This window comes from Oncorhynchus gorbuscha, linkage group LG10, assembly GCF_021184085.1.
Source record: "Oncorhynchus gorbuscha isolate QuinsamMale2020 ecotype Even-year linkage group LG10, OgorEven_v1.0, whole genome shotgun sequence".
Taxonomy (NCBI): domain Eukaryota; kingdom Metazoa; phylum Chordata; class Actinopteri; order Salmoniformes; family Salmonidae; genus Oncorhynchus; species Oncorhynchus gorbuscha.
Genome location: NC_060182.1, coordinates 27,354,261 through 27,366,771, shown reverse-complemented (window position 1 = coordinate 27,366,771; position 12,511 = coordinate 27,354,261). Strand labels below are relative to the sequence as shown.

The window sequence follows — 12,511 nt, the reverse complement described above, 5'->3', positions numbered from 1 at the left end:
TATCCATTTGCACAACATCATGTGAAATGTATTGTCAATCAGTGTTGCTTCCTAAATGGACAGTTTGATTTCACAGAAGTGTGACTGACTTGGAGTTACATTGTGTTGTTTAAGTGTTCCCTTTATTTTTTTGAGCAGTGTAAATACCTTATTTACGTAAGCATTTAGACCATTTGCAATGAGACTTGAAATTGAACTAAGGTGCATCCTGTTTCCATTGATCACCCTTGAGATGTTTCTTCAACTTGATTGGAGTCCACCTGTGGTAAATTCAATTGATTGGACATGATTTGGAAAGGCAAACATCTGTCTATACTAAGTCCCACAGTTGACAGGGCATGTCAGTGCAAAAACCAATCCATGAAGTCCGTAGAGCTCCGAGACAGGATTGTGTTGACGCACAGATCCGGAGAAGGGTACCAAAACATTTCTGCAGCATTGAAGGTCCCCAAGAACAAGGTCTGCCAAACTGAGCAATCAGGGCAGAAGGGCTTTGGTCAGGAAGGTGACCAAGAATCAGATGGTCACTCTGACAGAGCTCAAGAGTTCCTCTGTGGAGATCGGAGAACCTTCCAGAAGGACGACCATCTCTGCAGCACTCCAACAATCAGGCCTTTATGGTAGAGTGGCAAGACGGAAGCCACTTCTCAGTAAAAGGCACATGACAGCCCGCTTCTAGTTTACCAAAAGTTTACCAAAAGTTTACCATCTTAAGACTCTCTAGTTCACCACCGTAAGACTCTCAGACCATGAGAAACAAGATTCTCTGGTCTGATGAAACCAAGATTGAACTCTTTGGCCTGAATGCCCAGCCTCACGTCTGGAGAAAACCTGGCACCACCCCTACGGTGAAGCATGATGGTGGCTGCATCATGCTGTGGGGATGTTTTTCAGCGGCAGGGACTGGGAGACTAGTCAGGATTGAGGGAAAGATGAACGGAGCAAAGTACAGAGAGATTCTTGATGAAAACCTACTCTAGAGTGCTCAAGACCTCAGACTGGGGCAAAGATTCACCTTCCAACAGGACACCGACCCTAAGCACACAGCCAAGACAACGCAGGAGTGGCTTCGGGACAAGTCTCTGAATGTCCTTGAGTGGCTCAGCCAGAGCCCAGACTTGAATCCATTTAAAAATCTCTGGGGAGACCTGAAAATAGCTGTGCAGCGCCGCTCCCCATCCAACCTGATAGAGCTTGAGAGGATCTGCAAAGAAGAATGGGAGAAACTCCCCAAATACAGGTGTGCCAAGCTTGTAGCGCCATACCCAAGAAGACTCAAGGCTGTAATCGCTGCCAAGGGTGCTTAAACAAAGTACTGAGTAAATGGTCTGAATACTTATGTACATTTGATATTTCCATTTTTTATTTTTAATAAATTTGCAAACATTCTTTGTCATTATGTGATATTGTGGTTAAATTGATGAGGGGGAAAAAACTATTTAATCCATTTTATAATAAGGCTGTAATGTAACAAAATGTGGAAAATGTGAAGGGGTCTGAATACTTTCTGAATACACTGTATATTCTATTTTTGTGTCTCCGGTCCTTATTTTTCAGTTAACCTTCTCATAAGAGTTCCAAATATCTCTAACGGTCACCCCAGTGTGAGTTGTTTTATGCACGTGATGTCAGAATTCACTCACTGTTCCAAAATATGATTATTACGCAACAGGACAGTTAACACGTGCTTCCAGCTAATTGTCTATAGGCTAACAAGTTGTATTTCCTAACAACAGTTTGAATTGAGCTGTGTTCCACCTCCTCGTTAATTCACATAGAAGTAGCTAATTTCAGAGTTGCAGACAATTTATGTATGAGGCTTCACTGAGCCGGACAAACTTCTCTCTTCGAGAGCTCACGCACTTCACCAATGTTTGCGCAGATCAAGTATGCAGACATTTGCGCAGTCTTGCACAAATTGGAACATGTTGGTTTTCCTTACAAATAATAACTTTGGACATGCGTTCCTATCAAAGTAAGTTCCTTATTTTCTGTATATCGTGTTGTCGTTTCTACTGTAGGCACATACAATATGTATGTATCTATGTATGGGGCATAATGTACTTACAGTTTTATTCACAGTACCGGTGACAAATAATGCATTCCGATTATTGCAGTGATTGTAATGGACACCCATGATGTGTGTAAAATACTTTTTTGAAGGTTGTACTGTTTATGATGAGCTGATGCTAAGCTATTTGCCAGCTAGGTGTGGCGCCATGTTTGTTGACATTATACAATGCATTCTGGGTGTCACCTAAACGTCTGTCAGACCAAAGATGTTATAATGAGGTGAAGGAATGGTTCACTCATCTTTCAGCTAAACTTCCGGAAGTGAATGAAGGGAAGTGAATGAACGTAGACAACACACCCCCTTCAACATGCATACTATAAACAGACCAAACTCATCTTGTCTCCATGTATTATCTTTGGTTAAATAATAATTGCTATTAGATCATTTATAATGTAGTTTCTGTCAGCCGAGAGTTATAAAATATGACCTGTTACGTCAATCTTTCCTCACCTAGCGCTAGAAAAATGCAGCCTACATTTTCCGGTTTGGATGATTGTGTTATGCTGTAGCTACTTCTGTGAATGTCTGAACATTGCATCTAAAAATAAACTGGTCACATTCTGGACATAAATTTGTACGGACTGTGTTTGTGCAAAATGTTTCTGTGAAAAACAATGTGGCCAGCTCAAATGCTGATTCATTTGAAACTGGACGTTAAAAATAAGCATTCAGGGACCACTGTAGAATAATCACACTCGTTTGTTAGTAAGTGTGAAAAGGTTAAGGTAGAAGAATGTAAGTAATGACCTTTCCATAGAAGCCACTGACTTCCTCAAGAGGGACATGGTTAGTTCCACCGTAGAGCTCCAAAACCTCCTCATCTGGGACAGGATTCAGACCCCTGTGGGAATCAACATCTCTCATTATGGTCTCTCTATTACAGAATTGAATCCATGACATACCAATAGCAAAGAGTATTGTTATTAGAAAAAACGTTGTGCAAAAAACTCAACAGAAGCGGGAGGGCGGAGAGGACAGGACGAGCAGAGCGGTAAAATCAATAGACAGTGAGGACATCGTACTGGTTCTAGTTTGGCTGGTGGTGCACTCGGTAGCTAGCCATATTTGATAGGTCTCTGGCATTTCAAATGAATGAGTCTCTGTCAGTTATGTTTAGTATCTGCATAGTTAATATCATCAGTAGCAAGCTACTGTTGCAAGCAACTTCGAGAATAATAAATATACACTTTTGAGCACCCTCCAAAAAGTTATACTTTGCAACAGCTTACCTTGAAATAAAATGTCAATTCTCATCTCCCTCTTTCAAAATCGGCAGATACACCTCCAATGACAGTTCTGGCTTTAGCATTGACTGTATGCTATCAGGATAGTATATACCTCTAATCATCTTTGCTGATAGCGATGTTTCCAGAAGTGGATCAATTGGTCTAATTTAGCATGTATGGTAAAGCCTCAACCCTTAGCTAACTCTTCATATTCAAATGAGCTCGAAAATGTTTTAATAAGGACAAAATGTTTTGTGTGACTACAGCACCAGCCATAAAAAGCAAAAATAGACACGTTGTAATTGAGCGGAGTGTCAAAGAGAACAGCCCGCCCGGCATCAGTTGGGTCATTATCATTCAAAACAAAGCATTCTAAAATCAATTGCACGCACGCCTAAAGTTATTCTAATTTCATTGTGTTACTATTTTCCCTTAAGTTTATTCAGAAATGTTTTCTTACTTAGACTCTGCATTGTTGTTTAAGGGCGCATAAGTAAGCATTTCACATAAGGTCTAATACACCTGTTATAGTTGGCACATGTGACTAATAAATTTTGATTTTGTGAGTTTAGGCCTTTAGTTTTCATTATATTCCCCCAGCAAGTGTCTCACCTGTATACAGTCCCCAGCTGAATGTAATGGAAGGCATCAATTTTCATCAACAGTCCCTGCATGAAAAAAATATAATTTTATTGACTGAACTACCATTTCACTCTAATTTCACTCTCAAACTTTGAATGTTTAAAAGCTTTTATACACCCATAAAAACACTTACCTTCTGAATGTCATAGTGGAGACCACGAGCAGCGAAGTTGGGAATATAGTCATACTTGCTAATGCCCTCTGGATACTGTTAGGGGAATTAAAAGTAACAATTTAAATTCAAACAAACAATAAACAACGTGCACAATGACCATTTGTATGAGGATATGAGGCAAACAGCATCACATTTCCGTCAAACTAACCTTGTAGTGTTTGACAAGGAATTCTCGAGCTGTGTTGTAGATCATTGTATCAAGAGCGTTGGAGTACAAAGCGAGCGTGTAGTCATAATCAAAGCCATAGATTTCCACTTCGTCCAAGTCAACCTCATTGTTGGCATAGATGGTGGAGGGGTTCAGTAAGTTACATACACCTGGAGGAATCAAATCTGCAGAAAAGGAGGGGGAGACTGTCATGTTTTGTCATTAATTATCATGTCTTGTCCCTGTGCTTCCCCTTCTATTCGTTTCCCTCTGCTGGTCTTATTAGGTTCTTTCCCTCTTTCTATCCCTCTCTCTCCCCCTCCCTCTCTCACTCTCTCGCTCTCTCTTCTCTCTATCGTTCCGTTCCTGCTCCCAGCTGTTCCTATTCCCCTAATCAATCATTTAGTCTTCCCACACCTGTTCCCGATCCTTTTCCCTGATTTCTCTCCTTGTTTTCCGTTCCTGCCCTGTCGGATCCTTGTCTATATTCACCGTGCTGTGTCTATGTTTTGCCCTGTCGTGTCGTGTTTCCCTCAGATGCTGCGTGGTGAGCAGGTGTCTGAGTCTGCTAGGTTCAAGTGCCTTCCCGAGGCAACCTGCAGTTCTTGATCAAGTCTCAGTCTGTTCTCGTCTTTACGAGTAGTATTATGCCTTTTGTTTTGTTAAGTATCTTACTGGATTAAAAACTCTGTTTTCGCCAAGTCGCTTTTGGGTCCTCATTCACCTGCATAACAGAAGGATCCGACCAAGGAATGGACCCAGCGACTACAGAGGCTCGTAACACTGCCGTCAAGATCCAAGGAGCCATGCTCGGCAGACACGAGCAGGAATTGTCTGCTGCTCGCCATGCCGTGGAGAACCTGGCCGCTCAGGTTTCCGACCTCTCTGGACAGTTCCAGAGTCTTCGTCTCGTGCCACCTGTTACTTCCTGGCCTGCCGAGCCTCCGGAACCTAGGGTTAATAACCCACCTTGCTACTCCGGGCAGCCCACGGAGTGCCGCTCCTTTCTCACCCAGTGTGATATTGTGTTCTCTCTCCAACCCAACACATACTCTAGCGAGAGAGCTCGGGTTGCTTACGTCATTTCACTCCTTACTGGCCGGGCTCGAGTGTGGGGCACAGCTATCTGGGAGGCAAGGGCTGATTGTTCTAACAATTACCAGAACTTTAAAGAGGAGATGATTCGGGTTTTTGACCGTTCAGTTTTTGGTGGGGAGGCTTCTAGGGCCCTGGCTTCCCTATGCCAAGGTGATCGATCCATAACGGATTACTCTATAGAGTTTCGCACTCTTGCTGCCTCTAGTGACTGGAACGAGCCGGCGCTGCTCGCTCGTTTTCTGGAGGGACTCCACGCAGTGGTCAAAGATGAGATTCTCTCTCGGGAGGTTCCTTCCAGTGTGGACTCTTTGATTGCTCTCGCCATCCGCATAGAACGACGGGTAGATCTTCGTCACCAAGCTCGTGGAAGAGAGCTCGCGTCAACGGTGTTTCCCTGCTCCGCATCGCAACCATCTCCCTCCTCTGGCTCAGAGACTGAGCCCATGCAGCTGGGAGGTATTCGCATCTCGACCAGGAGAGAGAACGGAGGATCACCAACCGCCTGTGCCTCTATTGCGGATTTGATGGACATTTTGTCAATTCATGTCCAGTAAAAGCCAGAGCTCATCAGTAAGCGGAGGCTACTGGTGGCGCTACTACTCAGGTCTCTTCATCTAGATCCTGTACTACTATGTCGGTCCATCTACGCTGGACCGGTTCGGGTGCTACATGCAGTGCCTTGATTGACTCTGGGGCTGAGGGTTGTTTCATGGACGAAGCATGGGTTCGGAAACATGACATTCCTTTCAGACAGTTAGACAAGCCTACGCCCATGTTTGCCTTAGATGGTAGTCATCTTCCCAGTATCAGATTTGAGACACTACCTTTAACTCTCACAGTATCTGGTAACCACAGTGAGACTATTTCTTTTTGATTTTTCGTTCACCTTTTACACCTGTTGTTTTGGGTCATCCCTGGCTAGTATGTCATAATCCTTCTATTAATTGGTCTAGTAATTCTATCCTATCCTGGAACGTTTCTTGTCATGTGAAGTGTTTAATGTCTGCCATCCCTCCCATTTCTTCTGTCCCCACTTCTCAGGAGGAACCTGGCGATTTGACAGGAGTGCCGGAGGAATATCATGATCTGCGCACGGTCTTCAGTCGGTCCCGAGCCAACTCCCTTCCTCCTCACCGGTCGTATGATTGTAGTATTGATCTCCTTCCGGGGACCACTCCTCCTCGGGGTAGACTATACTCTCTGTCGGCTCCCGAACGTAAGGCTCTCGAGGATTATTTATCTGTGTCTCTTGACGCCGGTACCATAGTGCCTTCTTCCTCTCCGGCCGGGGCGGGGTTCTTTTTGTTAAGAAGAAGGACGGTACTCTGCGCCCCTGCGTGGATTATCGAGGCTGAATGACATAACGGTTAAGAATCGTTATCCGCTTCCCCTTATGTCATCAGCCTTCGAGATTCTGCAGGGAGCCAGGTGCTTTACTAAGTTGGACCTTCGTAACGCTTACCATCTCGTGCGCATCAGAGAGGGGGACGAGTGGAAAACGGCGTTTAACACTCCGTTAGGGCATTTTGAGTACCGGGTTCTGCCGTTTGGTCTCGCCAATGCGCCAGCTGTTTTCAGGCATTAGTTAATGATGTTCTGAGAGACATGCTGAACATCTTTGTTTTTGTCTATCTTGACGATATCCTGATTTTTTCACCGTCACTCGAGATTCATGTTCAGCACGTTCGACGTGTTCTACAGCGCCTTTTAGAGAATTGTCTCTACGTAAAGGCTGAGAAGTGCTCTTTTCATGTCTCCTCCGTTACTTTTCTCGGTTCCGTTATTTCCGCTGAAGGCATTCAGATGGATTCCGCTAAGGTCCAAGCTGTCAGTGATTGGCCCGTTCAAGGTCACGTGTCGAGTTGCAGCGCTTTTTAGGTTTCGCTAATCTATCGGCGTTTCATTCGTAATTTCGGTCAAGTTGCTGCCCCTCTCACAGCTCTTACTTCTGTCAAGACGTGTTTTAAGTGGTCCGGTTCCGCCCAGGCTTTTGATCTTCTAAAAGAACGTTTTACGTCCGCTCCTATCCTCGTTACTCCTGACGTCACTAGACAATTCATTGTCGAGGTTGGCCTTCAGAGGTAGGCGTGGGAGCCATTCTATCCCAGCGCTTCCAGTCTGACGATAAGGTTCATCCTTGCGCTTATTTTTCTCATCGCCTGTCGCCATCTGAGCGCAACTATGATGTGGGTAACCGTGAACTGCTCGCCATCCGCTTAGCCCTAGGCGAATGGCGACAGTGGTTGGAGGGCGACCGTTCCTTTTGTCGTTTGGACAGACCATAAGAACCTTGAGTACATCCGTTCTGCCAAACGACTTAATGCCCGTCAAGCTCGTTGGGCGTTGTTTTTCGCTCGTTTCGAGTTTGTGATTTCTTACCGTCCGGGTAGCAAAAACACCAAGCCTGATGCCTTATCCCGTCTGTTTAGTTCTTCTGTGGCTTCTACTGATCCCGAGGGGATTCTTCCTTATGGGCGTGTTGTCGGGTTAACAGTCTGGGGAATTGAAAGACAGGTTAAGCAAGCACTCACGCACACTGCGTCGCCGCGCGCGCTTGTCCTAGTAACCTCCTTTTCGTTCCTGTTTCCACTCGTCTGGCTGTTCTTCAGTGGGCTCACTCTGCCAAGTTAGCTGGTCATCCCGGTGTTCGAGGCACTCTTGCGTCTATTCGCCAGCGCTTTTGGTGGCCGACTCAGGAGCGTGACACGCGCCGTTTCGTGGCTGCTTGTTCGGACTGCGCGCAGACTAAGTCGGGTAACTCTCCTCCTGCCGGTCGTCTCAGACCGCTCCCCATTCCTTCTCGACCATGGTCTCACATCGCCTAGACTTCATTACCGGTCTGCCTTTGTCTGCGGGGAAGACTGTGATTCTTACGGTTGTCGATAGGTTCTCTAAGGCGGCACATTTCATTCCCCTCGCTAAACTTCCTTCCGCTAAGGAGACGGCACAAATCATTATCGAGAATGTGTTCAGAATTCATGGCCTCCCGTTAGACGCCGTTTCAGACAGAGGCCCGCAATTCACGTCACAGTTTTGGAGGGAGTTCTGTCGTTTGATTGGTGCGTCCGTCAGTCTCTCTTCCGGGTTTCATCCCCAGTCTAACGGTCAAGCAGAGAGGGCCAATCAGACGATTGGTCGCATACTACGCAGCCTTTCTTTCAGAAACCCTGCGTCTTGGGCAGAACAGCTCCCCTGGGCAGAATACGCTCACAACTCGCTTCCTTCGTCTGCTACCGGGTTATCTCCGTTTCAGAGTAGTCTGGGTTACCAGCCTCCTCTGTTCTCATCCCAGCTTGCCGAGTCCAGCGTTCCCTCCGCTCAAGCGTTTGTCCAACGTTGTGAGCGCACCTGGAGGAGGGTGAGGTCTGCACTTTGCCGTTACAGGGCACAGACTGTGAGCCGCCAATAAACGCAGGATTAAGAGTCCAAGGTATTGTTGCGGCCAGAGAGTGTGGCTTTCCACTCGCAACCTTCCTCTTACGACAGCTTCTCGTAAGTTGACTCCATGCGGTTCATTGGTCCGTTCCGTGTCTCCCAGGTCGTCAATCCTGTCGCTGTGCGACTGCTTCTTCCGCGACATCTTCGTCGCGTCCATCCTGTCTTCCATGTCTCCTGTGTCAAGCCCTTTCTTCGCACCCCGTTCGTCTTCCCTCCCCCTCCCGTCCTTGTCGAGAGCGCACCTATTTACAAGGTACGTAAGATCATGGACATGCGTTCTCGGGGACGGGGTCACCAATACTTAGTGGATTGGGAGGGTTACGGTCCTGAGGAGAGGAGTTGGGTTCCGTCTCGGGACGTGCTGGACCGTTCACTCATTGATGATTTCCTCCGTTGCCGCCAGGATTTCCTCCTCGAGTGCGCCAGGAGGCGCTCGGTGAGTGGGGGGTACTGTCATGTTTTGTCATTATTATCATGTCTTGTCCCTGTGCTTCCCCTTCTATTCGTTTCCCTCTGCTGGTCTTATTAGGTTCTTTCCCTCTTTCTATCCCTCTCTCTCCCCCTCCCTCTCTCACTCTCTCGCTCTCTCTTCTCTCTATCGTTCCGTTCCTGCTCCCAGCTGTTCCTATTCCCCTAATCAATCATTTAGTCTTCCCACACCTGTTCCCGATCCTTTTCCCTGATTAGAGTCCCTATTTCTCTCCTTGTTTTCCGTTCCTGCCCTGTCGGATCCTTGTCTATATTCACCGTGCTGTGTCTATGTTTTGCCCTGTCGTGTCGTGTTTCCCTCAGATGCTGCGTGGTGAGCAGGTGTCTGAGTCTGCTAGGTTCAAGTGCCTTCCCGAGGCAACCTGCAGTTCTTGATCAAGTCTCCAGTCTGTTCTCGTCTTTACGAGTAGTATTATGCCTTTTGTTTTGTTAAGTATCTTACTGGATTAAAAACTCTGTACACACACAAAAAAAATCTAACATGATCCAGCTTCATGATTTGTCTTAAATGCATTGTGTGGATAATCTAAAGAGCCTGTGCTTACAATTTTGGGCAGTAAGTGGTCTATTGTTCAAAATGGCCAAAGATATACAGTTGAAGACGGAAGTTTACAGAAGCCTTAGCCAAATACATTTAAACTCAGTTTTTCACAATTCCTGACATTTAATCTTAGTAAAGATTCCCTGTCTTAGGTCAGTTAGGATCACCACTTTATTTTAAGAATGTGAAATGTCAGAATAATAGTAGAGAGAATGACTTATTTCAGCTTTTATTTCTTTCATCACATTCCCAGTGGGTCAGAAGTGTACATACACTCAATTAGCATTTGGTAGCATTGCCTTTAAATTGTTCAATTTGGGTCAAACATTTTAGGTAGCCTTCCTCAAGCTTCCAACAATAAGTTGGGTAAATTTTGGCCCATTCCTCCTGACAGAGCTGGTGTAACTGAGTCAGGTTTGTAGACCACCTTCCTCGCACATGTTTTTTCAGATCTGCCCACAAATTTTATATAGGATTGAGGTCAGGGCTTTGTGATGGCCACTCCAATACCTTGACTTTGTTGTCCTTAAGCCATTTTCCCACAACTTTGGAAGTATGCTTGGGGGTCATTGTCCATTTGGAAGACCCATTTGTGACCTAGCTTTAACTTCCTGACTGATGTCTTGAGATGTTGCTTCAATATATCCACATATTTTAATTCCTCATGCTACCATCTATTTTGTGAAGTGCACCAGTCCCTCCTGCAGAAAAGCACCCCCACAACATGATGCTGCCACCCCCGTACTTCAAGGTTGGGATGGTGTTCTTTGGCTTGCAAGCCTCCCCCTTTTCCTAAAACATAACGATGGTCATTATGGCCAAACAGTTCTATTTTTGTTTCATCAGACCAGAGAACATTTCTCCAAAAACTACGAACTAAAAAGCCAGACGGCTTTTTTTATGGCAGTTTTGGAGCAGTGGCTTCTTCCTTGCTGAGTGTCCTTTTAGGTTATGTTGATATAGGACTCATTTTACTGTGGATATAGATACTTTTGTCCCCGTTTCCTCCAGCATCTTCACAAGGTCCTTTGATGTTGTTCTGGGATTGATTTGCACTTTTCGCATCAAAGTACGTTCATCTCTAGGAGACAGAACGCGTCTCCTTCCTGAGCGGTATGACGGCTGCGTTGTCCCATGGTGTTTATACTTGCGTACTATTGCTTGTACAGATGAACGTGGTACCTTCAGGCGTTTGAAAATTGCTCCCAAGGATGAACCAGACTTGTGGAGGTCTACAATTATTTTTCTGAAGTCTGTCTCCCAGGCTGCGTGCCGGTCTTGACAGCCAATCGCATGCAAGGAACAAAACAGCTCATTTGGCTAGTCTTGTGAGCTAGCTAGTTAGCTCGGTAGTCTTGGTAGGTATCAAGCTAGCTTGTTACGGCAGATAGTCTAGTGGTTAGAGAGTTTGACTAGTAACCGAAAGGTTGCAAGATTAAATCCCGAGCTGACAAGGTAAAAAGCTGTCATTCTGCCCCTGAAAAAGGCTGTTAACCCACTGTTCCTAGGCTGTCATTGAAAATAAGAATTTGTTCTTAACCTCTCTGCGCACCGAACCCGGTAGCGGGATGAAATTCGACAACATATGGTGATCACTACATAAATAGTCATATTAAACATTCATGAAAATACAAGTGTCTCACATATTTCGAAAGCGTAGAATCTTGCTAATCCAACTGCATTGTCAGATTTTTTTTAAAGGATTTACTGCGAAAGAATACGATGTGATTATCTGAGGATAGAGCCCCATAAAAAACAACTATTTCAACCAGCACAGGCGTAAAAAAATCACAAACTGCAATAAAATAAATTGTTTACCTTTGACGGGCTTCCTCTGTTTGCAATCCCAATGCTCATTATTACACAATGAATGGTCTTTTGTTTGAGAAAATCAATTTTTATAGCCTAACACGAAACATTTTGTGAACCGCTTGTGTTGTGAATTCCGTCTCATTCCATTTTCGACGACACATTCGAGGGAAATACAAACAAAACGTGACTTTTCCCGTCATTTTTGGTTTCATTGCAATCAACTGGTTTGTTTGTAACACAACCCAACCTGATGGGTCATTTCGCGGGACGTATTGACTGAAAGAAACTGATTTGAAGACAACAAGTAATGACATCATTGTGCACCAATGATTTGCCCGCTGTTTTGTTGATTGACTGTATTGGAACCCAATGACCACTGATCGTCTTGAAATCTAGCTGGGTAGATAGCCAATGAGCTGAGGTAAATGGCAATATGTAATGTTTATGTGTTGGAAGACCAACCCATGTAGTAAACTCCGGCGTAAAGAGGTTCATTCGCCATTGACGATACATACTGGAAGGAGCCACGCATGTTGCACACAGCATTGTTTTGGTAAAGCGCATCTTCAGCTGTTTTTATATCAATCAGTATGACGACTAAGTCAGGGAAAGCTAAATCTAAGTCTAGATATACAGATGTACAGAAATTGATCGAGGACGATTCATTTAGCGATTCCCAAATGGAGGAATATTTTTTGAACGGAGAGGACATCGTTTTGGACTGGTAAGATCTTCTCATGCTAATGCCGTTGTTTGAAATTAATAATATAAAATATTATTTGTGAAATGAAATAGCCTATTTGAGGCTGTTGAGGGGAGGGCAGGCCCACAACAATGGCCAAACTGAAATGGAGACAGTAGATACAGC

General features: G+C 45.0%; 1 protein-coding gene across 5 annotated transcripts in view; it reads right to left on the bottom strand.

Annotated features, from left to right (window-relative positions):
* Positions 1 to 12,511, bottom strand: part of LOC124045789 (5'-nucleotidase domain-containing protein 2-like) — a 33,448-nt gene that overhangs the window by 15,043 nt on the left and 5,894 nt on the right. For all 5 annotated transcript variants that reach the window (XR_006840904.1, XR_006840905.1, XM_046365418.1 and 2 more), the window contains exons 2-5: positions 4,266 to 4,450; positions 4,076 to 4,150; positions 3,913 to 3,968; positions 2,822 to 2,915 (exon numbers count right to left, since the gene is read on the bottom strand). Coding sequence is in view for 3 of the 5 variants with exons in the window: in XM_046365418.1 (XP_046221374.1) it covers positions 2,822 to 2,915; positions 3,913 to 3,968; positions 4,076 to 4,150; positions 4,266 to 4,450 (410 nt within the window). In the remaining 2 variants the exon portion in view is untranslated. The remainder of the gene's footprint in view (positions 1 to 2,821; positions 2,916 to 3,912; positions 3,969 to 4,075; positions 4,151 to 4,265; positions 4,451 to 12,511) is intronic.